This window comes from Periplaneta americana, chromosome 17, assembly GCF_040183065.1.
Source record: "Periplaneta americana isolate PAMFEO1 chromosome 17, P.americana_PAMFEO1_priV1, whole genome shotgun sequence".
NCBI classification, from domain to species: domain Eukaryota; kingdom Metazoa; phylum Arthropoda; class Insecta; order Blattodea; family Blattidae; genus Periplaneta; species Periplaneta americana.
The window spans coordinates 8,487,456-8,513,747 of NC_091133.1; the positions used below are offsets into that span (position 1 = coordinate 8,487,456).

The following is a 26,292-nucleotide window of genomic DNA, read 5'->3' on the forward strand; positions in this document are numbered from 1 at the left end:
GGAAGTTGTACATTTAACAGCTTTGTCAAATTGTTAATAAAGTTGAAGGTGTGTAATCAAGATGTACAAATGTTAAATGTTATGTTTTATTTAACGAAGCTTGCAACTGCAGAGGTTATATCAGCGTCGCCGGATGTGCCGGAATTTTGTCCCGCAGGATTTCTTTTACATGCCAGTAAATCTACTGACATGAGCCTGTCGCATTTAAGCACACTTAAATGCCATCGACCTGGCCCGAGATCGAACCCGCAACCTTGGGCATAGAAGGCCAGCGCTATACCAACTCGTCAACCAGATCGACAGATGTACAAAAAATTAGATGTTATTCCTCTCATAGCTAAGGGATTTATTATTGAAGATGGCCAAAAATACCTTATTTCAGATCTCTTTTCCGTAAATCCTGAACGAATTTTGCACAAAATGTAAATTGCAAGACTAAGTGCAACTGTGAGGTACCACTAGATCTAATGAAAGTAATTATTGTTTTACAAAAATTTGACCAACCACACATTGCAAGTATCTCATTCATCTGAACTCTCTGACATTAAAAGTGCTCCTCAAGACACTCTTGCAACGACTAAACTTCAGATCTCGAAAACTGAGTGGATAAGAATAACGACGGACAACCGTGGACTAGTTATGACTCGAACAACTTTTCAGTGATTTTGAACAATGAACCGAGAGTAGATTAATCACCAAGAAAGTGAATTTGAACAATCTTACCTCCGCTCTGCAGCCTTTAATTGTATCAAGCAAGCTTTCACACGGAAAGAGAGGCGCTTGCGAGATATTATAGATTACCTAAAGGATGAAAATAAACCTTTACATAAAATTCTCATACGATATTATTTCAAACATAAGAGAACTGACAAAATAATGGTTCACTCATGAAAGGTTTACTTCAAGTAATTAAAAACATTTTACTATTTTAAGGAAAGTTTATTCTTGATTGAATAACTATGGGTTATTAATTTTTGTATGGAAGATTTGAAGGAAATAAAATGTTTCCATATTCATCTGATTCATTTTGTTCCACACATTACACTAAGTACAGTATAGTTCACACAGCCCGTTATATTTCGTAATCTTGTAGCATAAAGCCTCATTTCATCCTGTTTGATATTTTATCACATTTTTCATAGTCATGAATGAGTACAAATAAGACATAATGTGATAAATATATAAAATTATGGTTACTTTAATAAAATTTTGACAAATACACCGCATTACTATAAAAGAGTTGTATGATTCACAATTAACCAACATACCCATGTTTCTGCCCCATACAATGCCACAATCCATACAAAACACTTTACTAGTATCTTTCTTAGTTCTTTTTCCAGAGGCCCACAAAAATGCTTTTTCTATTAAAAGCTTCCTTGAGCATTGCTATTCTCAATTTGACCTCCTGGCAGCAGATCACGTTACTGCTTATAGTACACTCCAAGTATTTGAAACTGTCCACTTGTTCTACTGCCTCATTTAGAATTCGCAGTTTACCTTCTTAATTTTTCTTCCTATGACCATGGTCCTCGTCCTATTTCAATTTATCCTCATCCCATACTACTGCTCAGAGCTGTCACACCTCCAGTAGCATATCCCTTGGTATCATCTCCTCTTCTGCTAACAACGCCATATCATCAGCAAATCTTATGTACTGTATTCTTCTTCGTCCTATTATCACTCCTATTACGTGCTGAAAGTGTTTTTCAGACACAGGTTATCCTACTATAAAATTTACGACAGAATTTTATTAAGAATTCAAATCAAATGGTAATCTGCTCAGATACATGTGAGCGGGTTGGCTGCCAAGTGGTGTCAGTCACAAAAACTGAAAAATGGACTAACATCACTTATAGTTAGAAGACATCCAGTTCTGTGTATCCGACAAGTAATGTGTGTCCAAGTTCAATAGTTCGTTCACAAATAGCGTAAAATATTATTACACTGAACGAAACTGCTGAGCGCCTTGGCAGTCAAGTGGTGTAAGTCCAGGTGCTCCTGCCAGTGTTATCTGCACACAGATTCTGTGCTGTCACCGCCTGTGGACATTGTTTACTCTGTTGTGTTCCAAACATTCTTATTATTAGGTAAGTGTTGTTCAAGACTGTACACTAATGGATGGAATTGTACAAAGAAGCATGCCTTAAGGACAATAGCGAGTTCGTGAAAGAAAGTTACTATCGTCACATTTTAAATACACAATTCAACTTACACTTCCAAAAACTGAGAAACTTTATTTTTAAATATTGTTACTCTTACAAAATCAAGAAAATGGATACAATGTGCCTGACTCAGCATCAACTTGAAACGGCTTATCATGATGGACGATTCGTCACAAAAGCAAAGAAAAAAGATATAGGGGACCTAAGGCATTTATACGCCCTTGTCATCATTTCTTTTTTCTTGCGTCAAATTCTGATCCTTGAACTGTTTCCGATGACTATGAATAAGTTGATGAAATTATGATATCAGATGACATCGTATGAATTTTCATTTTGTTCTCTTCAACGTTTATTTTTGTTCGTATTTCTTAACAATAAATAACAATTCTGTTTTTGAGTAGTGTTTCAACCTTTCTTTAATCTCATTTCCTCTCCCAATTTATTTTTGTTTCAGTTAGGGGAACGCTACTTTTTCCAAGATAATGATTTGGAAAAGTTAATTTTTGAGGTATAGTAGTTAAAATAGTTGCAAGATAGATTTATAACTTCTAATTGAAATTGTGTATGTTCCACTTATTGCCATTTTATTATATACTCAATACATATACAAATCTGAATTTACAGAGCATTGAAAACTTCAAATTTGCTCTCCTGAAAACATAGAAGTTTGGACTACACCACTTGGCAGCCAACCCGCCCATGTAGCATAATACTGGAAGTGAATCTACTGAATTTCTGATTTATTTACACATGATGGATGAAGAAGCATCCTTGCTACAAAATATACGAGATGATATAGCTTTATGACAAAAAGTGAATTAACTTTGACGGTCCTGCAAATTCCTGGTTAATTGCGAAGGCTCATCTTTCAACGTATGTATATTAACAGTATATTTCCGTCCTCGTTGTAGTTTTCGTTCCCGTTTATTGTGGTTCAGACCTAAAAGTCTTAGCTTAGCTTACAATCCACAGATATCGCATTGCCAAAACTTTTCGTCAGTATGTTTGAAAACATATTTAAAATAGTCTTCCAAAAGAAACAACTTTCACAGATACCAAACCTGAAAGTCTTCTTGTCCATAGGTGTTGATGGCTTTTTAGACCACCCGACGCGAAAAAGATTTACCACAAAAATCGCATCAGAAAGGTTTGTTACCAATAGGTTTGAGTACATGAATACTTTGCTATGCCTACTAGCTAAAAACATTTGACGACCCTCGCATTTACAAAGCTTGTCGACTGTGTGCAAGAATTCATGACTTTTTAGACAACTCAGAGAATCACTCAAAACGAAAATCGCATTTGAAAGGCTTCTCGCATCTGTGCCGGCGCTCATGGACTCTTAGGTTACTCTTCTGAGTGAAACATTTACCACAAACGCCACATTTGAAAGGTTTCTCGCCTGTGTGCAGGCGTTCATGGTCTCTTAGGATACTCGAATCCGAGAAACACTTACCACAAACTTCACATTTAAAAGGTTTCTCGCCTCTGTGCCTGCGCAGATGTCTTTTTAGGCTATTCGACATCGAGAAATACATACCACAAACATCACATTTGAAACGTTTTTCGCCTGTGTGCCGGCGTTCATGGAATCTTAGAATACTCAAACGCGAGAAACACATGCCACAAACATCACAAATGAAAGGTTTCTCGCCAGTGTGCAAACGTTTATGGCTGTAGAGGGTACTCGACATCGAGAAACTCTTATCACAAACATCACATTTAAAAGCTTTATCGCCAGTGTGCAGGCGTTCATGAACTTTCAGGTAACCTGGCTGCGAGTAACACTTACCACAAACATCACATTGGAAAGGTTTTTCGCCAGTATGCAGGCGTTCATGAGCTTTTAGGTGACAAGACTGCGAATATCCTTTACCACAAACGTCACATTTGAAAGGTTTCTCGCCAGAATGCAGGCGTTCATGAGCTCTCAAGTTTCCAGATTGCGAATAACATTTACCACAAACGTCACATTTGAAAGGTTTCTCGCCAGTGTGCAGGCGTTTATGGGTTTTTAGGGTAATCGGCACCGAGAAACATTTACCACACACATCACATTTAAAGGGTTTCTCGCCAGTGTGTCTTCGTTTATGGACTTTTAGATTACCCGAATACAAGCAACACTTACCACAAACATCACATTTATAATCTAACCCGCCAGTGTGCATGCGTTTATGGGTTTTTAAGTAACCCAATTGCGAGAAGCATTTACCACAAACATCACATTTGTAAGGTGTCCCGCCAGTGTGCATTAGTTCATGTGTTTTCAGATAACCCAACTGCGAGTAACATTTTCCACAAATTTCACATTTGAAAGGTTTCTCGCCAGTGTGCAGGCACTTATGGGTTTTTAGTTTCACCGAATGCGAGTAACACTTACCACAAACATCACATTTGAAAAGTTTCTCGGCTGTGTGCAGGCGTTCATGAGTTTTTACGTACTTCGACATTGATAAACACTTACCATAAACATCGCCTAAAGCTTCTTTACCTACGTCCATTGGTAAATGCCCGTTCAATTTTTCCGCAAGCGAGAAACGTATCTTAGACAAATCTAATTTCAACAGCTTCTCATCTTCACGCGTCTGCACAGCTTTTCCCGAGGAACCTGAATTCTTGGGAATGTCGCACACAGTCTCGTTCTCTTCAAGTGCAAGACTGTCCAATTCTGATGACACAGTCCTCTCATTAGTAGCTGTAATACTGAAGTAAATATTCTATCAGTCTATAAAATAGTCACAACAAATACTGTATATATTCAATTCTTTAATATTAAAATCTATACAAACCTATTTCATGAGGCGGTACATTACGATTAGAGACACATAGAGGTACATCCTTGAAAATAATTTATGAGTAGTGTTGGAAGTATCAAAATTGACATCCGGCGTTCTCGTCATAAATTTTTTGACATGCAAAAATTTCGTCACACATTACATTTTCGACACTTAGTAGGTTCATCCATACAGTTAGGACTATGTGAAGAATATCGCAGGAAAGAAAATGAACTAAAAACACAGTTCCACTCCTTATTGGCATTGGCTTTCGTTTCAGAGGACGATATTTTAGAAGCTTTTAATCTGCTGGTAGAAAATGTGGATGATTTATTGTCTAAAATGTAGATGATTTATTGTCTGTAACCCTTAACTATGTTCAATACAACTATACCAGAGGTCGGAGACGCGGTAAAGGAACATCAACAATCAGTTTTCCCTCCAAATATCAGCTCCACAATGAGGTAGCCGTAATTGATCGAGACTTCGAAAGATTGCAGTCCGGCTTCTCACTCATCAAGAAGAGAAAGTATCTTAATACAGATGCCAGGATTTGGTTAAACGAGCGTTGAGCGACTTCCGCCGATTTTGGAATAGACACCGACGCACTTATGTTAGGTTAGGTTAGTTTAGGCTTTTATTATCCCGTCAAAATGAAGGTGAAAGCGATTGAGTGTGATTTTTTGTTTTCTATGTTGGCAGTTCAAGTGATGATATTCTCGGTTATCTACTAGCGATTGGGTACGATTTTGCTGTAAATGTTTAGTTGTACGATTGTAAAACCCACTCTGAAAGAACATAAATATTTATCTATGACCATCTATGCCCGTGTTGAATTTTCCAACGAAGAAAACCCCCATTGTGACTATTTTACAATGTGACTACTTGCCCAAAGTGACCAAAATACACAGTGTGACCATACATATTATGATTAAAACAATGTGTCTACTTATACTATGACGAAATTTTCGGTGGCAGAAACCCCTAGGCCCATCAAAATTGTCTCAACAATTTGATGTTCACTTGTACAACAAATTTTATAAGAATTACATAACGTTAGTCACTTCTTAGTTGGCTTTTCTTTTTAATAAACCTCTCTGTCCAAAGTCAACTGCCTTTGCTTTACTCTTTTTTTGACACTAGTGTGTTATTTGCTGTGATTGTTTCGAAATTCCGGATTACAAATATGCTATAACTTCTCCTATCCCTTATTCTTGTGATATAGAGGGTGATTCGTGCACTTTTTATCTCCTGATTTGAAAATGGGGACAATTATAGCACTTTTTAATTTATCTGGAAATTTGGCATATAAGAAGCACAAATTAAATACATGAACAAGCGGTTTTGCCAGGAAAATACTGCACAGTTTAAATATTTTGGAGGATATAGCATCTTCGCCAGAGCTTGAGTTATTTTTTAATGAGGTAACATGTTTAATTATTTTATTTTCTGTTACAGGGAACAAAAACATAGAAGACTGTAGTTGTTTCATATTACTACAAAAATTACCACTCCTCCTAGTTGTTATACTAGAAACAATTTCAATGCCAATATTTGAAAAATAATTATTAAACTCCTGAGCTATTTCAAATTTTTCCGTAATTAATACACCATCTTTATTGTACAATTCCGTAATATCATCTTGCACTTTTGGTTCTAAGTTAGTTGCCTCTCTAATTGTCTGCCAAAATTTTTTAGGATCCATGAACACGCTCAATTGAGTAACTTGGTGGCCGGGATTCCACAGTATTATGCAATGTTGGGCGAAGAATCTACGTAAAGATTAACTGTTTGGTCATACAGAATATATCTGTTATGGTAACCAAGTCAATTGAATGCACTTCTCGTATAATGGCAGTTGACTTAATATAAAATGTCAACATACATGTCGAACTTGGAGTTAAGCCACAAAGGGAAAAACACTGGAGAGGGATTCGATCTGGTGTTGTAGATTGAACTTCGGCGTAGCTCAATGGTTAGAGCTCCCGGTACGTAGAACCAAGGACCCGGATTCGATCCCCAGCGCCGGAGCGAATTTTTCTCCACTAATATCAAATCTTACCATAATTGATATATTCTGTAGGACCAAAAAATTAATCTTTACGTAGATTACTGATTCCATTTCATAGTAAGCATCATCATCAGAAAATTTGTATTGGTATTATCTCTAACTCAGTATTTGTTGTTTTGCGAACATTAAACTAGTAACAATACTTTTAGAGCTCTGCAGCAATGTAATTTCATATTGTGAAAGAATATAGGCATATTAAATAATTTTTTTCTCCGTTTTAATGATAAGTATACTCCCACTCAACGAAATAAAAGCATTAATTGTCTCAATTGAAAGACGTATTTGAGATGTCTGTAGCAAATTTAGGACGTGCATAGTGTCCTATTGAATGCATTATGGTTGACGAGGAGCTTTTACCTCTACGTGAATATTGTTACTTCAAGTTATTCATCAGAACTAAACCCAGGAAATATGGTACAAATATCTGTACGTGAACAGATGCAAAACTTATCATACTGTACTCATGACATATAAGTATACACAGGATGGAAACTGGATGAGTCTCCAGAGAACAGACAAGCACCAAGGAGTGAGAATTGTCCAAGATGTTTTATTGGGTCTCTACGGTACACGGAAAAAGGTAACGACAGACAACCTCTTCACAAGCTGTAATTTGACACAGAACCTTTTAGCTCAAAACCTAGCCCTCACTGCCAGGGAGGAAAAAAGTTGACATACCCAACCCTTCATAATAGGGAAGGAAGAGAAGTTTTTCGTCTATTTTTCGGGTCATGGTGATTTGACGGACATTTTATAATCCAAAAAGAAAGAGACTGTGTTGTGCTGCTGTCATCACAGGTAGTCTTGTTCAAAGGAAAACAACAATTTCAAGCCACAAATAATACTCGTCTGTAACAAATTCAAAGCAGAGATGGATACTATTGACAACATGGGTAGAGTGTACACAAGTTGTGAGGTGGTGTGTACGACTGTTGTGCAACATAAATGACGTCAGTTCTGTGAACACTCTCTAGACTCCTCAATGGGAATTGAAACAAAACATCATAGACGCCTATTGCCGCTTGAACTAGGTGACCAGCTGGTACATACCTGCATCACCCAGAGATCTACAATTGTAGTATTGAGGAAGCCAGAGCATATTTGTATGGAAGTACTTGGTACACACATTGCACAGAAGGAACACTGCATTAGCCAATGTATCAGCTGGAAATGGAAGAAAAAAGGGACATTGCCACATGTGCCCCAGTTTGCTGGACAAGAAAACTGACCGGAAGCTTCAGATGATAGACAACATTAAGATATATGGATGGTATGGAGAGAGAAAGAGAAAGGCGGAAAATAGGAAAGGTTGGAGAATGCTGAGTTTGCAAAGATAGATCTGCCTTTGCCCAGAACACTATGAATGATTGAACGAATTGGAGTGTTGGTTTGATGAATACAGTATATGTTTGGTTCAGTGTCTCTCATGTTACCCCACTGAAGCACTTGATTGGGGTTGATCTCCACACCTGTGGAGTAACAGCTAGCGCATCTGGCCGCGAAACCAGGTGGCCAGGGTTCGATTCCCAGTCGGGGCAAGTTACCTGGTTGAGGTTTTTTCCGGAGTTTTCCCTCAACCCAATATGAGCAAATGCTGGGTAACTATCAGTGCTGGACCCCGGACTCATTTCACTGGCATTATCACCTTCATTTCATTCAGACGCCAAATAACCTCAGATGTTGATACAGCGTCGTAAAATAACCTACATGATTAGAGTTGATCTCTTGCATACACTATGGAAGTGGCATTCCAAATTTTATAGAATTTAGAGTCTGAAGTACATGCAGATGTTGGTAGTTCTCCTTTTCGACAATAGAAAATAAACAGGCTCAACAAATTCATGAAATCAATCAAAATAACAAAAAACTACAGTCCACATCTTTGGAGTAACGGTCAGCGCGTCTGGCCGCGAAATCAGGTGGCCCGGGTTCGATTCCCGGTCGGGGCAAGTTACCTAGTTGAGGTTTTTTCCGGGGTTTTCCCTCAACCCAATATGAGCAAATGCTGGGTAACTTTCGGTGCTGGACCTCAGACTCATTTCACCGGCATTATTACCTTCATCTCATTCAGACGCTAAATAACCTGAGATGTTGATAAAGCGTCGTAAAATAACCTACTAAAAAAAAAAAAAAAACAAAAAAAAATACAGCAAAGCACACTAAACAATCATACCATAGATCACTAATGATTTCACATTATATGATGTACGCTTTATGCCGAAAAGAATGGTCCGAATCTTGGCCACTAGATATTCTAAGTTCTACCTCGCAGTTCACAAGTGTAAACGACCTGCACTTGAAGGTACTGCTGTTCTGTTTGTACACTGAAACTCGTCCATCCACATTGTAGTCAAACTTAGAAAGTTTGTGTGACGTAGGAATAAGTTGTCTTCTTTTCACACCACGGGTTATGAATTCACCTCACTCACTTACTTACATACTTACTTATGACTTTTAAGGAACTCAGATGTTCATTGCCGCCATCACATAAGCCTGCCATCAGTTCTTATCCTTAGCAAAATTAATCCAGTCTCTACAATCATATCCCACCTCCTCCAAATCCACTTTAATATTATCCTCCGATCTACGTCTCAACTCCACAAAGGTCTTTTTTCCTCCGACCTCCCAACTAGCACTCTGTATGCATTTCTGGATTCGCCCATACCTACTACATACCCAGCCCATCTCAAACGTATTGATTTAATGTTCCTAATTATGTCAGGTGAAGAATATAATGTGTATAGTTTTGTGTTTTGTAACTTCCTGCATTCTCCTGTAATTTTATCCCTCTTATCCTCAAATACTTTCCTAAGCATCTTATTCTCAAACTCCTTTAATCTCTGTTCCTCTCTCAAAGTGAGAGTCCAAGTTTCACAACCATACAGAACAACTGGTAATATAACTGTTTTATAAATTCTAACTTTAAGATTTTTTAACAGAAGACTAGATTACAAAAGCTTCTCAACCGAATAATAACAAACATTCCCCATATATTTTATTCTGCTTTTAATTTCCTCCCGACTGCCACATATATTGCTCCAAGATATTTGAATTTTTCCACCTCTTCAAACGATAAATTTCCAATTTTTTTATTTCCATTTCGTACAATATTCTCGTCACGAGACAATATCATATACATTGCCTTTTGGGATTTACTTCCAAACTTATCTGTTTATTGGCTTCGTGTAAAATTCCCGTGTTTTCCCTAATCGTTTGTGGATTTTCTCCTAACATATTCACGCCATCTGCATAGACAAGAACCTGATGTAACCCATTCAATTCCAAACTCTATCCTGGACTTTCCTAATGGCATAATCTAGAGAAAAGTTAAAAAGTAAAAGTGATAATGCATCTCCTTGCTTTAGCTAGTAGGGAATTGGAAACAGACCTATACAGACTCTGTTGTACGTTTCACTGAGATACATTTTAATTAATCGAACCAGTTTCTTGGAAATACTATACAAAATTTCTCTCTTAACTGAGTCATATGCCTTTTTGAAATCTATGAATAACTGTTGTACTGTACCCTTATATCTCATTTTTTTCTCCAATATCTGTCGAAAAAAAAAAGTCTGATTAATAGTTGATCTATTACGTCTAAAACCACACTGATGAGCCCCAATAATTTCATCTACAAATGGAATTAATCTTCTCAAAAGAATATTGGACAAAATTTTGTACATTAACAAAAGTAATATTCCTCGAAAGTTACTACAGTTAGACTATTCCCCCTCCTTAAAAATGGGTACAATTATGGACTTCTTCCATTGTTTCTGGTACAATTTCCTTTTCCCAAATAGCAAGTGCAAACTTATCAATTTCGCTTCCACCCTCTTGTATTAATTCTGCTGGAATTTTATCGATACATTGAGATTTTATATTTTTCAGATTTTCTATTCCAATTCCGACTTCGGAAAGCGTAGGTTTGGATATAAATGGCTCAGCACTGTGTATTGCAATTTCGTCCCGATCATTTATATTTGGCCCATGTAAATTTAGTAGATGCCCAAAGTAATTTTTCCATCTGTTCAGGACTGAATGAGAGTCTGAAACCAAGTCACCATTTTCAACCTTGATCGTGTTTACCCTTGCCTGATATCCGTTCTTAAATTCTTTTATACCCTTACATAATCTGTATTGTTTTTATTCGTATTATCTGTTTCTCCCTCATTCAGTTTTTCCTTCAAGTAATCTCTCTATTTATTCCTAAGTGTACGACTTGCTTCCCGTCTTTCATTGAAATGATTATCTCTATTCACATCAACTGGCTCCTCTAAGAATTTCAATTTTGCCTGTTTCCTTCTTCCTACTACAATGGAACAATCTTCATCGAACCACGGTTTCTTTTTCTTAGTTTCATAATAATCTATGCTCTGCTCAGCTGCAATTTTGTTTATTTTTAGTAGGCCACTTTATGACGCTTTATCAACATCTAAGGTTATTTAGTGTCTGAATGAGACGAAGGTGATAATGCCTGTTAAATGGATCCGGGGTCCAGCACCGATAGTTATCCAGCGTTTGTTCATATAGCATTGAGTGAAACCTCAGAGAAAATCTCAACCAGGTAACTTGCCCCAACCGGGAATCGAACCAGGGCCACTTGGTTTCGCGGCCAGATGCGCTAACCGTTACTTCACAGGTATGACTAATTTTGATATTATCTCGAATATTTTCCCACATGCTATAAACATCTAACTCTTGCTCAAGTTCGTCGGGATTTGCTGAAGTGGCAAAGCTATTTAAAATTTCGACCTGTTAATGTTCTTTAGTTTCCTCATCCTTTAATTTCGGAATATTGAGTCTTCTAATATTAACTTGTTGTTCTACTCGCTTGGCTACTGATAATCTTTATTTTAATATCTCCAATTACCAATAATGGTCAGAAATACAGTCTGCCACCCTGAAGGTTCGAAAGTCTACTATACTAGTATGTCTTCGTTTATCTATCAAGATGTGACCTGATTGTGTGAATCCATCTGGAGAAGTCCAAGTATACTTATGTATACACTGATGGGGGAATGTTGTGCTCTTCAGAATTTAATTCTTTTATAAAGCAAAGTTGACTAACTTAACTCCATTATCATTACTAGTTACGTGTAGGCTCTCTTTTCCAATAGTCGGTTTAAAAATATCCTCCTTTAGCATTGAAATCAACCAATAAAATTTTCATGTGATATCTAGATAACTGATCAAAAGTATGTTCCAATTTCTCATAGAAGCTATCCTTTATATCAGGCCTGAACAAACGGCGCTCATTGAGCACGGCCGCTCATTCGGAGAGGGAGAGTTGTCTAATAGCTCGCCGGAAAGGTACGTCGGAATGACGGAGGTCTGCTATAGGTAGAGGATAGTCCACGCAGCTCTCTGGTATAGTGTGTATTATCAGTAGCTATTTCACTTTGCCTATCTACGGTTACATAATGGAGGAATCTAAAAGACGGAAAAGTGATCATCTGGCAAATTCTTTCAATATTGCATGGGAGAATGCTTATTTTTTACAGCAGGTGGCATCATTACTCAGTGCCTTATCTCCCACAAAAGTTTGAAAGAAAGAAGAAAACATAATATAATGCGTCATTACTAGTCCACACATACAGATACGATGGTTTTGTTGATGAAGATCGCAGTAAAAATGTTCAGGAGTTGAAAGTTGCATTATTACATGAGGTAGGGTAAATTAGAATTTATTAATCTTCAATAATTTAAATATCTCCCTTCAGGGAAAAGGCCGGGTCATTGTTTATATGTTGAATAAATTACGGAATTTCAGTCGTAAACTTATACTTTTCGTAAGTCAGTTTCGTGAAGGTAATATGGCTCACTTTCGAATGATAGAAACTGCTCGTGATGAAGCCATGTTAAACATCTTGTCTTAATTGGAAAGAAGTTTAAAGTTATCATAATACATTTTTCAACATCAGTTGAAACAGCGTCATACGATTTACAGGTCGGCCTGGTTGGCGCAGTTGGTATAGCGCTGGCTTTCTATGCCCGAGATTGCGGGTTCGATTCCGGACCAGGTCGATGGCATTTAAGTGTGCTTAAATGCGACAGGCTCATGTCAGTATATTCACTGACATGTAAAAGAACTCCTGCGGGACAAAATTCCGGCACACCAGTGACCCTGATATAACCTTGGCAGTTGCGAGCGTCGTTAAATTAAACATAACATTTAACATTTATCGATTTACAGCTCGAACTTATTGATCTTCAATGTGAACTAAGGGCTAAAGACCATTTGAATAATACTACGAGCCTGGTTGAATTTTTCAAAACTAAACCTTAAAACAATAATATCCATGCCTACACAGACTGGCTGGCTGTGAAAATGATTGCTATGTTTGGCTCAAGATTTATATTTGTGAGCAATTGTTTTCTATAATCAACTTTAATAAAGGCAGGCATTGAACATTTGTAACTGATGTTTCATTGCAATCAGTAGACTACTGTTCCTTTCAGCTGCCAACAGCATAAAACCCCGTTTTCATGTACCGATAAATAAAAATATAACAAAATGATATTGTATATTTAAGTAGATACAAAATTTGTATTATTTCTGTAAAATAAAATATTTCTTTACTAATTAATAATAGTCCAAGATAGTTTTGTAAACAATGAACAAGAATTCATTTCATGAACACTTGTACTAGTACTTCCTTTTGTGTACATTTTGTACGAGATCACGCCTTCTTTCAGTCCACCCTTATACAGAGCACAGCCAATATCTGCATTCCGCTCACAAGCTGTGAGCTGGCTTGGAAAGCGCAAGCCTTGTGTAGGCCTGCTTTATATGGTTGTCTTTCTCTTCTGTAGGGGTGTGAGCATTTATAACGACGATATCGCACCATCTACCCTCAAGTACTAAATACGATAACCTATAACTGATAAATTCGACCTTTCTTACTGTTGATTTTATTCTTTTATGAATAAAGAATCCTGTTCATAATTTGGTGATTATTCTTTCCTTCCCCATATTGCAATTAATATTCTGTTTGTGGTATGCCAATCCCATCTAACCTAACCTCCTGTACTCCCACAAAGTATATTCTATATCTAGCTAGTTTTTTTGCTACTAATATTACCCCTCGTGTTCTATACTGACTTGTAACATTCCAAATACCAAATCTCATAACTTTATTCCTTTGCTGTGATCTTTTTTTTACGGTGATGAATTGTTAGCCCTTCGCCCAACTCCCAAGCTGGAGGACCAACCCTCATCGATTGTCCGAGAGTACTATTATTCAATATATTCGCAGCTACCCTCCATATCTGGAGGCCATCTCCTTTATCCGCAACCTGACATGCCATGGTGATAGGAACCCATCCCGTAATAGCATAAAATTATTGTTTATTTTAGATCTAATTCACTTATTTTAAATATGAAATGGAATTTGTTAATAACTTCGTTACGTCTGTCTTATAAAAATATTACTCTCCAACATCTCTAGTCTATTAATAGGTGAGACGCTTTTATATACAAAAGTAATATTTATTTCACTTCCTGAAGAAGCGAGATATTCCTATCCCTTATTCTTTGGTTATAGAAGGTGGACAAAAAGTACAAAATGTTGCTAACAACTAATTAAATTTTAATTTGAAAAAAAAAAACTGCTTTACCAAAAGCTGTTGAAGATAAACAATTCATAAAGACACTAGTGTTCGAAAAACGTTAGTTCTTCAGGCATAGAAGGTATGACAGAAAACTTTATTTTTTTATATGATCCTGTATTAAAATTTAAATATTCCAAAACTCCACTAAATTTTAGCTATGGTTGTGTAGAAATTTTACCCATTCACACGTTTCATGACTTTTAACTACTTATTAAACTTGTCTAGTGGACTTCCAACTTGAGATAAATATGTAAAAGCAAGTAAAGGTAAACAAAACACTATCAGTATGACTAACCAAACATTAACAAAGTTATTCAAAAGATGTTCATTCATCAAACATTAACAAAGATATTCAAAAGATGTTCATTCATAACCAAACAATGTCTCAGTCTATCACGGAAAGAGTCCATTGTCTTTCTCACAGTTAGATGACGGATCGATTTCTTACTTGGTGATATTGAGATGGTATTTGGCGCGAGATGAGGGCTAGGATTCGCCATAGATTACTTGAAATTCGCTTTACAGTTGGGGAAATCCTCGGAAAAGAACCAATCACGTAATCAACACAAGCGGGAATCGAACTCGTGCCCGAGCGCAACTCCGGATCGGATGATTGAGACAAAGTCTCCTACCGAAGGTGCTTCTAGACAGTCAAGAAAACGAAAATTTCAAACACTACGAACTTTCTGCGTGAAGACTCGCACATCACACTTACCTTTCGGCGAAAACTTCGTTGTCCTCTATTGTTACTTCCAGCTTTGGCTCCCCAGTCACTGCGTCCAAGTCACTCTGATATTCCTAATAATACAGAGCAAATAACACGATTTACTTCAGAGTCATTCTATGTCAATTTGCCTTGTCTCTAAAAAAATTATTTTCCATAAAAATATATTTATGTAAGTTGAAGTACTCAACATAAGCCCAGGGGACATGGATACATAGCATTTTAAAATACAAATCTACATGTTATCACAAACAGTACAGTTAAACTTTGTTCATTGATCGATAATTTCAATCGTGGTTCTGTTTCTTATGTTGGCTATAGTGGGAATTCATGGCTTTGGCCAAATAAGGAAGATGTACCCAGCGAATAGGGATTATAAAAAATGGACACTTCGCGTCGGTACCTTTGATGTAGCCGAACTGATTTCAATGACCTTCAAGCCAGCTAAAGCGTGAGATTCTGCTTTCTCCCTAGAGTTTGCGCTGACATCACACCAGCTAGCAGTCGACACAGTGGAAATATAACACATAAAGTTAACACATCTAGGTACATTATGTACTCAAATAAAATAAATTGGATCCATAAAATAATAAATCCGCCATTAACTGTAATGTCTAGACTCTACAGTTCCTTTATAATGAGAGTTGAGACGTTGACCCCAACAACAATTAAAATATGTAATGATTTGATAGCGCTGAAAATGGAAAAACAAAACTCTTACGAGAAGTAAAACCATATACCTATATTATATTATATACAAATATTAAACGAATTCGATACTTAATATTATAATGTATTATATTATTTTATAATATAATTTATGATATCTGAAATATAAAATATTATTATTACAACTAGTTTGTCACTGAGAAATAAGGAAAAGCTGTTAACTTGAATTTATTTGAAGCAAAGCATTACTGGATTATGCAATAAGGTAGGCGATGTTTGGATCCTGTGTCTCAACTCTATTCTCAATTACTATCTTAGCATATGCTCGATTACACTAACCTCTAGCGCTTGAAAGTGGAACTATATGCTGGCGCACAGAGAAACAAAACACAGGAAAATTCGCTCAGTGTCCATTCTTTATAATCCCTATTCGCTGATGTACCTATGGAGAAAGCTTCTCACATAGTTAAAAGAAGTGAAAAATCCAAGAGTTACACTGTAAATAAGCGTGGACAGTTTCTTTGGTTTGAAAATGATTAATTATCACAATAAAACAGTATAACTTTGTGATAGCATTTGTTTAGTTTTACATCTTTCATTAGTTGCATTTTAAGATGTTTGGCGAAAATAATAATACTACAATAATTAAAATTTCATATTTTAACTATTTTGTCACATTGGTAACGTCACACTCGTAACATGTTATGAACATTCTGTATATCCTTGGTCAAACCCAAAACAAAGTTTAAAAAGGCAATCTTGTTCGAAAAATCTTATAGATACAGAAAAAAAAATCCTACTCTTTCCAAATTTACCAAATAGCAAAGTTGCTGTATAAACAACATGAATGTGCAATGCAAATGGAAAATTTTGCTTTAACTTTCCATTTCTTTTCTTACACAAAAGAAATGGATTTCGTAATTATGGGTCAACAACTAGGTACCAGTAACTATAGGTATATATCATAGCTTTTTCAACTGCCTACATGACAATAAATTGACATAATCTTAAGTCTTTTAGTCAATATAACTAAATATCTGTCACACCCTAACAATGGAATGATCCACTAACAAAAGTGCACACAGAACTGCATTGAAATCGTATTGGGTCCTAGTAGAAATTTACCTAACGAGAGACAAATTTTTGGGGCAGATTTTTCCTTGAGTACAGTACTTGCTTTCCTTATAGAATAACTACAACTTAACTACCGTATCTACTGTAGCATGAATTATCTGTGAACGATTAATTAAATTTCTAGTCACGAATTTGGGGGATATTGTTAAAACAATTATTTTACATTGCTTTATCAACTGCAATAGTTATATGGCATATGAGTGAAATGAAGATGATAATGTTAACAAAATCAGTCCAGTGATCAGTGCCGCAAGTTTGTTTTTATTGGTTATTTTACGAAGCTTTATCAATTGTTATGGTTATCTAGCGTCTGAATGAGATGAAGATAATAATACCGGCGAAATGAATCCAGAGTCCAGTGCGAAAGTTATCCAGAATTTGCTCTTAATGGGTTGAGGGAAACCCAAGAAAAAACCTCAACCAGGTAACTTGTCCTAACCAGAATTTGAACCCAGGCCAGCTCGTTTCACGGCCATACATTTCGACATTACCGGGTACATATTAGTCTGATTTAGTCGGGTTTTGGTAGTATTTCTGCGCTCATAATCTCTGCAGCTAACAAATATATTTCATTCATAATTCAATTCGCGCATATGCGGATAACAATGTTAATACAGACTAATTTATTCAAGTTTAGCTCCATAATTTCTGCCAGATAAAGTTATGATCTATACTATTATACCAAAGCCTCAGTACATATGGATTCCTTTGCAATGAACATAATGATGATTACACTCTAGAGATAAATATTGGTTACAAAATTCGTTTAACCATTTCGTCAACTTGAAAAGTACCGGAGAATTTTAACTTAGTTAGTTGGAGCCTACACTCAATAACTTCAAGAAAGTTCGAACACTTTATATCTATTTCCAATAATTTGAAGACTGGCAAATTAAACTTTTTAATTTTACATTCTTCTATCTATATTAAAATGAAATCCACTTCACTGACAGAGTAAGAGCAATAATATAATAAACAATAATTTCATGTATGCTATACCTGTCCGTATGAATCAGAACATTTTGCAAAATTTAGAACCTATTCTGGAATTCACTCAAAATCAGCCTCATAATTTAGCGTAAAGTTACAAAATATCTTTTCTCTACTGGAAAGATAATGTTCTACGCAGATACTAAAAACTATGGGTAAAAAATGAATGAAGGACAATTCCTTGAAAAAGTCAACCTTACACCCAAAATATAAAACCCTGTTGACATTTAAAATGGTCGCATATATCGGTGCCCCTATACATGTACAGTATTTAATTATTTTAGCAATATTTTTCTTAGTAATTTTTTCCGCTTGGAAACAGCGCAATTTAGAATGGCGTCCAAGATCTTATGACTCTACACAACCAATTCTTAGTGTACACATATGTCTATTATCTTAAACGGATATATTTTGAAAGAGCATATATCAAAGAAGAAATTTATAGGTAAATCACAGTAGAGCATCAGCTGTAGAAATTTAGATATGACTACAAAGTAGTTTAGAACCTGCACACTAATTCCGTGACAAAATTATGCAAAAGTAATAACAGTGGAGCCGTTTCTATGTGCAGAGCAGTAATAATGTGAATGCAAAGCTAAGTTTGCATGATAAACATAGCTACAGATTAGCAGGAAGAACTTCCAATTATTCATACTGCTCTAGTGACATCACGGAATCATTTAAAAATGAAGAGGTAGACAGGAATTATAGGCATTGCCAGGATGAACTTCTGCATAAACATGATAACCATATTCATTTCAAATATTTTAAAGGTGTATTAAAAACAGTAACTATGCCCTTAAGTGGGGCAGAAAGAACACGGCTTTGGAGGAAAAAAAATATGCTTCCGGTTTCCATGATGCTGATAGGGAGAACAGAAAGAGTAAAGCAGAGACGAAAACGAGCGTGAAGTCCAGGGAAATAAAACGTCTGAAGGCATCTCACAGAGAAGCACAGGCAAGGTATCTGGAAAAGAAAATTTCCAATCTGAATCATAAGCATCAACAAGAACTCTTCCGGAAACTCCGTTCATTCACAGCAGTCTGTCAACTTACAAAAGTAAGCAGAGCCTTTGGATAACAGTAAAACGTGTGTAGTGCAGGCTGCCAGCAAGCACAAGAAAGGCAAGAAACGTCATCCAATGTCTCAGTTTGCAATTTCCAATGTCCCACATACTTCAAACATCGCTAATGATAGGAATGCTGGCACAAATAATTTACTGAAGGTCTTTTATATGCATCATGACATTTCTTGGATGTTTCCAGGATGCAAAGACTGTGTGATAGTACGTAATGGCAGTGGAGAAAAGGAAATGCATTAGAAGCGATTTATCGTATGACATTAAAAGCAGAATACTATTATTTTAAGAAAAAATATCCATATCTTTTCTCATCCCTGCACCCTACTTCCATTATGTGTTGGGTAGCTTGGGAATCTACCACACACATTCTGTACATGCAATTACGATTAAAATATCAGACAACTTTTGCCTGCCATTTCAAAATATGGTGAACCTAACACAACAGTGCCAACTAAGAGCTTTCTTTGATCTAATTGTGTGTAATCAATGACTGCATTCGGAGTACGTTCCCTGAGACAGAGCTCCATAGAAAGTGGGAGCAATGCAAAAAAACTAGGCAGCCATCATGGTAAGGAAGAGAAATGAAAAGTTCGCGGGAAAAACGATGAATGTCACATTTCTATTAAGGATTAGATAATGATCTAATTGAGTCTATAACTGCAAGATGTAGTGCTGTTTCTAGGAAATAAAGGAAAGGATTACTGCATTCGTGGTGATAATTCTCCTTTTTACCATTTTTCATAAGAACAACATTAAATTTTGTAGTGATCCATTGAATTAGATAATGACATCAACCTTAACAAAACTGTGGCATTCATCGTTTTTCCCGCGAACTCTTCAAATGTTGTGTTTTGATGTGGTGGACAGTCAACTTCCTACATCCAAAAAGTACACATTCATCAAGAGAAAAAGTTCATATCATGATACAATAATATATATATATAAAACACTTTTGAATATTGGAGACATGAAAGTGACGTTCGTGACCTGACATCTATAGGACTCCAACATAGAACCTCTAAAGCGAGGATAGGAAGCTTTGTCCTCGCTGCATATCCTGGTAGGAGGATAAGAAAGTCCTACGTTTGACAAATAATGACTACATCAGAAAAAGAATATGAAGTACTGAATCTGGGTCGCAGTGATAACAATGGCAAAGTTCATGTATCCCGGGGTCCAAAACAATGTTGTTGTGTTGATACAGATGACATCACCTTTCTTCTGTGCAGCCAGAGATGCTAGTGACCAGAGAACGTGTTCGTTATGTACTCACCAGTTCTATAGTAGATAAATAACATTATGTAAATCAGGTGATGATATGTGTATCATTCATTATTTGATTTGACATCATGTTTCATTTCAGAAGTGGTAGTTGTTTTTTTTTTTTTAATTTATTGGGTTATTTTACGACGCTGTATGAACATCTCTGGTTATTTAGCGTCTGAATGAGATGAAGGTGATAATGCCGGTGAAATGAGTCCGGAGTCCAGCACCGAAAGTTACCCAGCATTTGCTCGTATTGGGTTGAAGGAAAACCCCGGAAAAACCTCAACCAGGTAACTTGCCCCGACCGGGATTCGAACCCGGGCCACCTGACTTCGAGGCAAACCGCGCTGACCATTACTCTACAGGTGTGGACAGTTGTTTTGTATGTACCTGTATTGTACATTAGAGATATTGGAACAAATTCTGATTCAAGGCACAGATTCCATGACGTAACATAATTCTATACTGTATTCACTGTAAGAAAAATCCTAATGTAAACATAAGCACGTTGCTGTCATACCCGTGATTGGCTCCCAGTCGAAACACTCACATGACGCAGGAAAATATAGTTCATATTTTGGAACCACAATCTTATATTATTTGAAAATAAAAAATTGAATTCTAGTTGTTAAATACGATGAAACATTTAACTTCACTCATGTGTAAAACGCTATGTAAAAGAAAAGCTATTTTTATATTTTATTATGTACTATGAACGCGGATGAATATCAACAGTAATAGCGAGGTAGTCTGTTCTTGTAACAAGCTGGCGTCACTTGAGCTTGTAGTTGTTCACGTAAGCTAGTATTGAAGTATGGCTTCTGTATCCTCAACTGTCCATTATGAAGACATAAGACTTAAAAATAATTTAATTGTAGTAATTATAAAGTAAATGTTTCCTAAACAAATGACTGCATAGTAGTGAGGTTAGGCCTACTTGACGAGTAACGGGAAATGAAACAGAATGTACAACAATAGGCGGGAACACATACTGAGAATCTATGGCGCCAAACAGTGGCCAATGAAGCCTCACTTCAGTCACGTGCCATTGTTTACATTAGGATTTTTCTTATAGCGAAAAGATTATAGATGTTCTTACAGAACTCCTGTATACTCGAAGTTAAAGGGATGCACTGTATTCCTTGCTTTATATAGTTCCTTGTGAATAAAAAAGTTTTCTTCTTCTGCTTTGTAAACACAGAGATATGGTATGGTTACAACATGCCATCATAGTATGGTTGACCCAAAGACGATTCCGTGACATTATAGGCCTAATTATTTATTTATTTGTGGTACACTGTCTTGCAATTCTAAATGTCATGTTTCCTTCATGCACAGAGGTAACTGCAGACCTACAACACAGTGTGCATGATATATTCCTTCCCTTTTTACATTCTTAAAACTGTCAGAAATTGCTTATTTGAAGATAGTTCAAAGCTGATTCTATGACAAATAGAACTGCCCTGAAGAGAGCTGATAATGACTGTAACTACATCTAAAACAAAATCAATTATTTGGAAACTGTAAAAGCGTTGAGAATTTTAGACAAAGACATAGAGAAAGAAAAAGAAGTCGTGTCCTTAAGTACGAAATAGGCTATTATCATATTCATAGTGCGGATGTGTAGTAACAATTAGGAGCAAGTGTAATGAGCAGTTTCGTTTTCAAATTTAAAACATAAAACGAGACAACAGTCATTATACTTCTAAAGAGGTAGTGTCCATTACAATCAAAATAAAAGATAAACACTGGAAGAAGAACACACAGTGAATTCCTTGTGCTCCACTCACCTCAGGTTCATGTTTCACCACAGCGAACGAAATTGACATGGAATCAACCTCTAATTTTACTTCAGATGTGAGATCTGGGCTCTGGTCCACATGTTCCGTCTTTATACCAGTCACATGCTGATCCAAAAGATTCCGTTCCTGCAGTAAAAAGAGATATGTTAAATCACCAATTTATTACAGGGTGTTAGAAGACAACTTCTAACGTTACAAGCTGCTCTTCATGTGTCCGCATGCCACAGCTTGACTACAGTCCGCAACATTATGATGATCAGAACTAGGATTCATATAGGCCCACAAATGCAAATTTTTCATGCAAAAACATTTTTGGACATGTTATGAACGTCTGTGATGATGAATACGAAAAGCTAATCGTCCGTAATTTTGTATATTTCGTCCATTCCTGCATATATTTAGTAGTATTTTAGTATTTATTTATTTAACCTGGTAGAGAAAAGGTCATGGGCAGGGCATGTAGCACGTATGGGCGAATCCAGAAATGCATATAGAGTGTTAGTTGGGAGACCGGAGGGAAAAAGACCTTTAGGGAGGCCGAGACGTAGATGGGAGGATAATATTAATATGGATTTGAGGGAGGTGGGATATGATGATAGAGACTGGATTAATCTTGCACAGGATAGGGACTGATGGCGGGCTTATGTGAGGGCGGCAATGAACCTTCGGGTTCCTTAAAAGCCATTTGTAAGTAAGTAAGAGATAAGGTCATCAGGCCTTCTCTGCCCCTCTACCAGGGATTACAACTATAACATGAACAATAAAATTACAATTAATATTAAATTTACAATTACAATTACAATAAAAATTAAAGTACAATAAGAATACCTGATTAATGAAAGCTAGACATTTTATCGTAGAAGTTAAGAACTAAGAATATTTTTGTATTTACTGAATTACAAATTAAACCTACAATAACAAAATTCTATAGTGATGAAATTACCGGATATTGAAATATTTTCTGATAGATTAAAAGAACTATTTACAAGAAATCATGTCTGAACGAGTCTCAATTACTGACCAAGTGCCTAGTAAGTTTGTGTTTGAATTGAATTTTATTTCGACAGTCCCTGATGCTAGCAGGTAACGAATTCCAGAGTCTTGGCAGGGCTATTGTGAAAGAGGATGAGTATGAGGAGGTGCGATGGGATGGTATTGTCAGTATTGTTTCATGGCGAGAGCGTGTGTTCAGACTGTGGTGGGAAGAAAGGTAAGTGAAGCGAGACGACAGGTACGAAGGAATAGAAGAGTTCAAGATTTCGAAGAGAAGGAGAAGTGAATGTAAATTTTTTCTTATCTAGTTTAAGCCAACCTATTGCTTCCAGGGATGGGGTAATGTGATCATATTTACGAACATTGCTTACAAAACGTACACACAAATTATGAGCATGTTGAAGTTTCGTTTTGTTGTCGCTGGAAAGGTCAGTCAGTAAAATGTCAGCATAGTCAAAATAGGGAAATACAAGGGTCTGCACAAGGAACTTTTTTAAGCAAGATATAATATATTATCATGCTCATATTGTAGCATATCTTCCAGTTTGCATTGCATTAACCCCAAAAATTTGCATAGTTTTGTAAGAAAAATTATAAGCTTCTGGATTGTTCTGTTGACAGCACATATTTTTTCTTTGACTGTACTGGATGTTTACATAGTTTTTCTGTACCAAGTGAAGCTGTGGAGAAGCCAAAACCACCACTCCTTGCTTTACTTCCATTGCACTGCTGCAAAACGAGAGGCACTGCCAAACATCTTTAGCAGCAAAGGGTATATCTTACAACTAAGGAAAAATTCTTTGCACAAACTAGAAATAAATGAGTACATATGGCAATTCAGACGGGCAAGTAGGAGTTATAGCCCAATAAGATGGTCTTGTAGGTATAATGCTGACCCAGATATTTACAGCGAAACTGACTTGATCTTCTTAATCTGGGTTTACGGACCTCAAGTTACGTATTATCTCAAAATGTCCGTAAGAGCATCCCCTATTTCGTGTTTAATTCTTGCACTCTTACTGAATCACCCGATACCTGGTGAAACATTATTTTACGACTTGTTTTTTATTTTCACGTTCATTTCGACGCCGGAATATTTAATATTTGAGGTTTTGCATAAAGTTTACATTTTTGTACATTAAAACTAACTTGTACACAATTTATCTTTGTAACTAAGCTGATGCATGCTATGTGCTATTGCTAATTGATGCTGTCTCCGAGGTTAACTTATTTATTATCTTCCCTTCCTCATTAGAATGTTGCTGAATCAATCCACTTCAGTAGTTGATAAATCAAATTGTGGTGGACAAAAGGTAGGGGAAATGTCCCCATTGTGCTGGATTTTTTAAAAAAGAAACGGGTATCAACATTATCAGTCTTTCACACTGTGATATACACCGATTAAGACAGCAGGGAAGGATATATTATGTAGAAGTAATTAACTGTATTTCAATAACGATAGAGACAGTACTCAACATATCAGAATACGTCATCAATCCTCGAGAATAATAACATGGTAGATAATCCCCTAAAATCATTTGAACAACGAAGTTTCAGAATGGGGAAACAAATTCTCAATTGATAGTGAATTTAATTTGTATGTCCAGAATTTCTCGAGCTTCTTATTAAACACTATTAATTTTCATTCCAGGCCTAAACAAGAAGAAGGGACCGCTTATTCAAGCAACTGAAATATCACAAAACTTCAAGTAAGCCAGAGAGAGCTAATGATAGAGACTGGCATAAGAAAAAAACTCAGTACAATTGAATCGATCATTGCAAACATGCCATGAGTCAACTTTTTTACGAAAATGAGTTTTACATTGAACATTGCGATACAGGGCTAGCCCAACCATGAAGGTGTGCTGTCATCGAAGCTTGAAATTTCCACTTCTTTCAGAAAGTTCATGAGTCTTTGACTCGTACCTTTTTGCACGACATTAAATCTGTAGTATTTATTCAAAATGATCAGTGGCAGGAATTAATAGTGTTTCCTGTTTCCTTTTATTTCATATTTAATACTGATTTTTGTCGCATTTAAAGGTAAGATTTTGTTGTGGAAAGATGTCAGAATACGATTCTTCGAGTTCAGTGACTGCCCTTAAAGGAAAGAATAGAATATTAAAAATGCTGATCAATATAGAAGAAACATTATTCGTGATTCTAAAGTGAAAAGAGTGGAATATATGAACTGGAGAGGAGAAAGATGTCCTTCTCGGAAAACAGGAGATGACTACAGGTTAGTGAATTTTTATAAAGAATATTACATAAGTTAACTTTTGTCTCGTTTAATCAGCATTAGTATAGCTGTAATTTTATTGTTTCAGATTTAAGAACAAAAACTGCTTTCCTCTGGTGCATGATGAGAAACAGATATCCATTATTGCACACCTAAATAAGTTCAAGGATAAAGACGAACAAGACATCTACTTCCAAGGACTGATTGAAGTTCAAGAAGTCAAAAGCAGATGACAGCGAAAGGAGGATTCTACTATAACTATTTCTTAATTGTAGAAAAAAAAAATCTATAAAAGAGTATTTATTAGTCTTCATGGTATAACAGAGAACTGGGCTTGTAGGTTGTGTTTGTTGCTAGTCAAGGGGGAAAGTCCTTATCTCAGAGGGAAGCTAATGTTATCCTATGAGAGATTTATCAAAAGATCAGGATCATATTACCTCCTTCCCTAAGAAAACCACACATTATTCCGCAAGAGTTACAATAATTAAATGGTAGACTACATGTAAAAACCATGCACCAAATGTTCATAAAACAGAATTCTGTTTTAAATGTGAAGTATAAATTTTACTTAAAATATTTAAAAGAAAATATCAAACTAAGATTTGGGCGAACACAAGTTCACACCTGTAGCAATTATGAAGTTTTATCAGCCAAAATACATAGTCCTCACCTTGCAGAGCCTGTAAAGCGAGCTGCATTAGCAGAATTCATGGTTCACAGTAGAAGGTCCAAAAATTATATGCCAATATTAATAAAATTTGGAACGTAGTAAA

General features: G+C 36.2%; 1 protein-coding gene across 1 annotated transcript in view; it reads right to left on the bottom strand.

Moving 5' to 3' along the window:
• Window positions 1-724: 724 nt before the first annotated feature.
• The window catches only part of LOC138692639 (zinc finger protein 83-like), a 28,521-nt gene continuing 2,953 nt past the window's right edge, over window positions 725-26,292 (bottom strand). The window contains exons 2-4 of the mRNA XM_069815710.1: window positions 22,276-22,413; window positions 15,337-15,419; window positions 725-4,868 (exon numbers count right to left, since the gene is read on the bottom strand). Of these exons, the coding sequence (XP_069671811.1) occupies window positions 3,446-4,868; window positions 15,337-15,419; window positions 22,276-22,413 (1,644 nt within the window). The 3' untranslated portion in view covers window positions 725-3,445. The remainder of the gene's footprint in view (window positions 4,869-15,336; window positions 15,420-22,275; window positions 22,414-26,292) is intronic.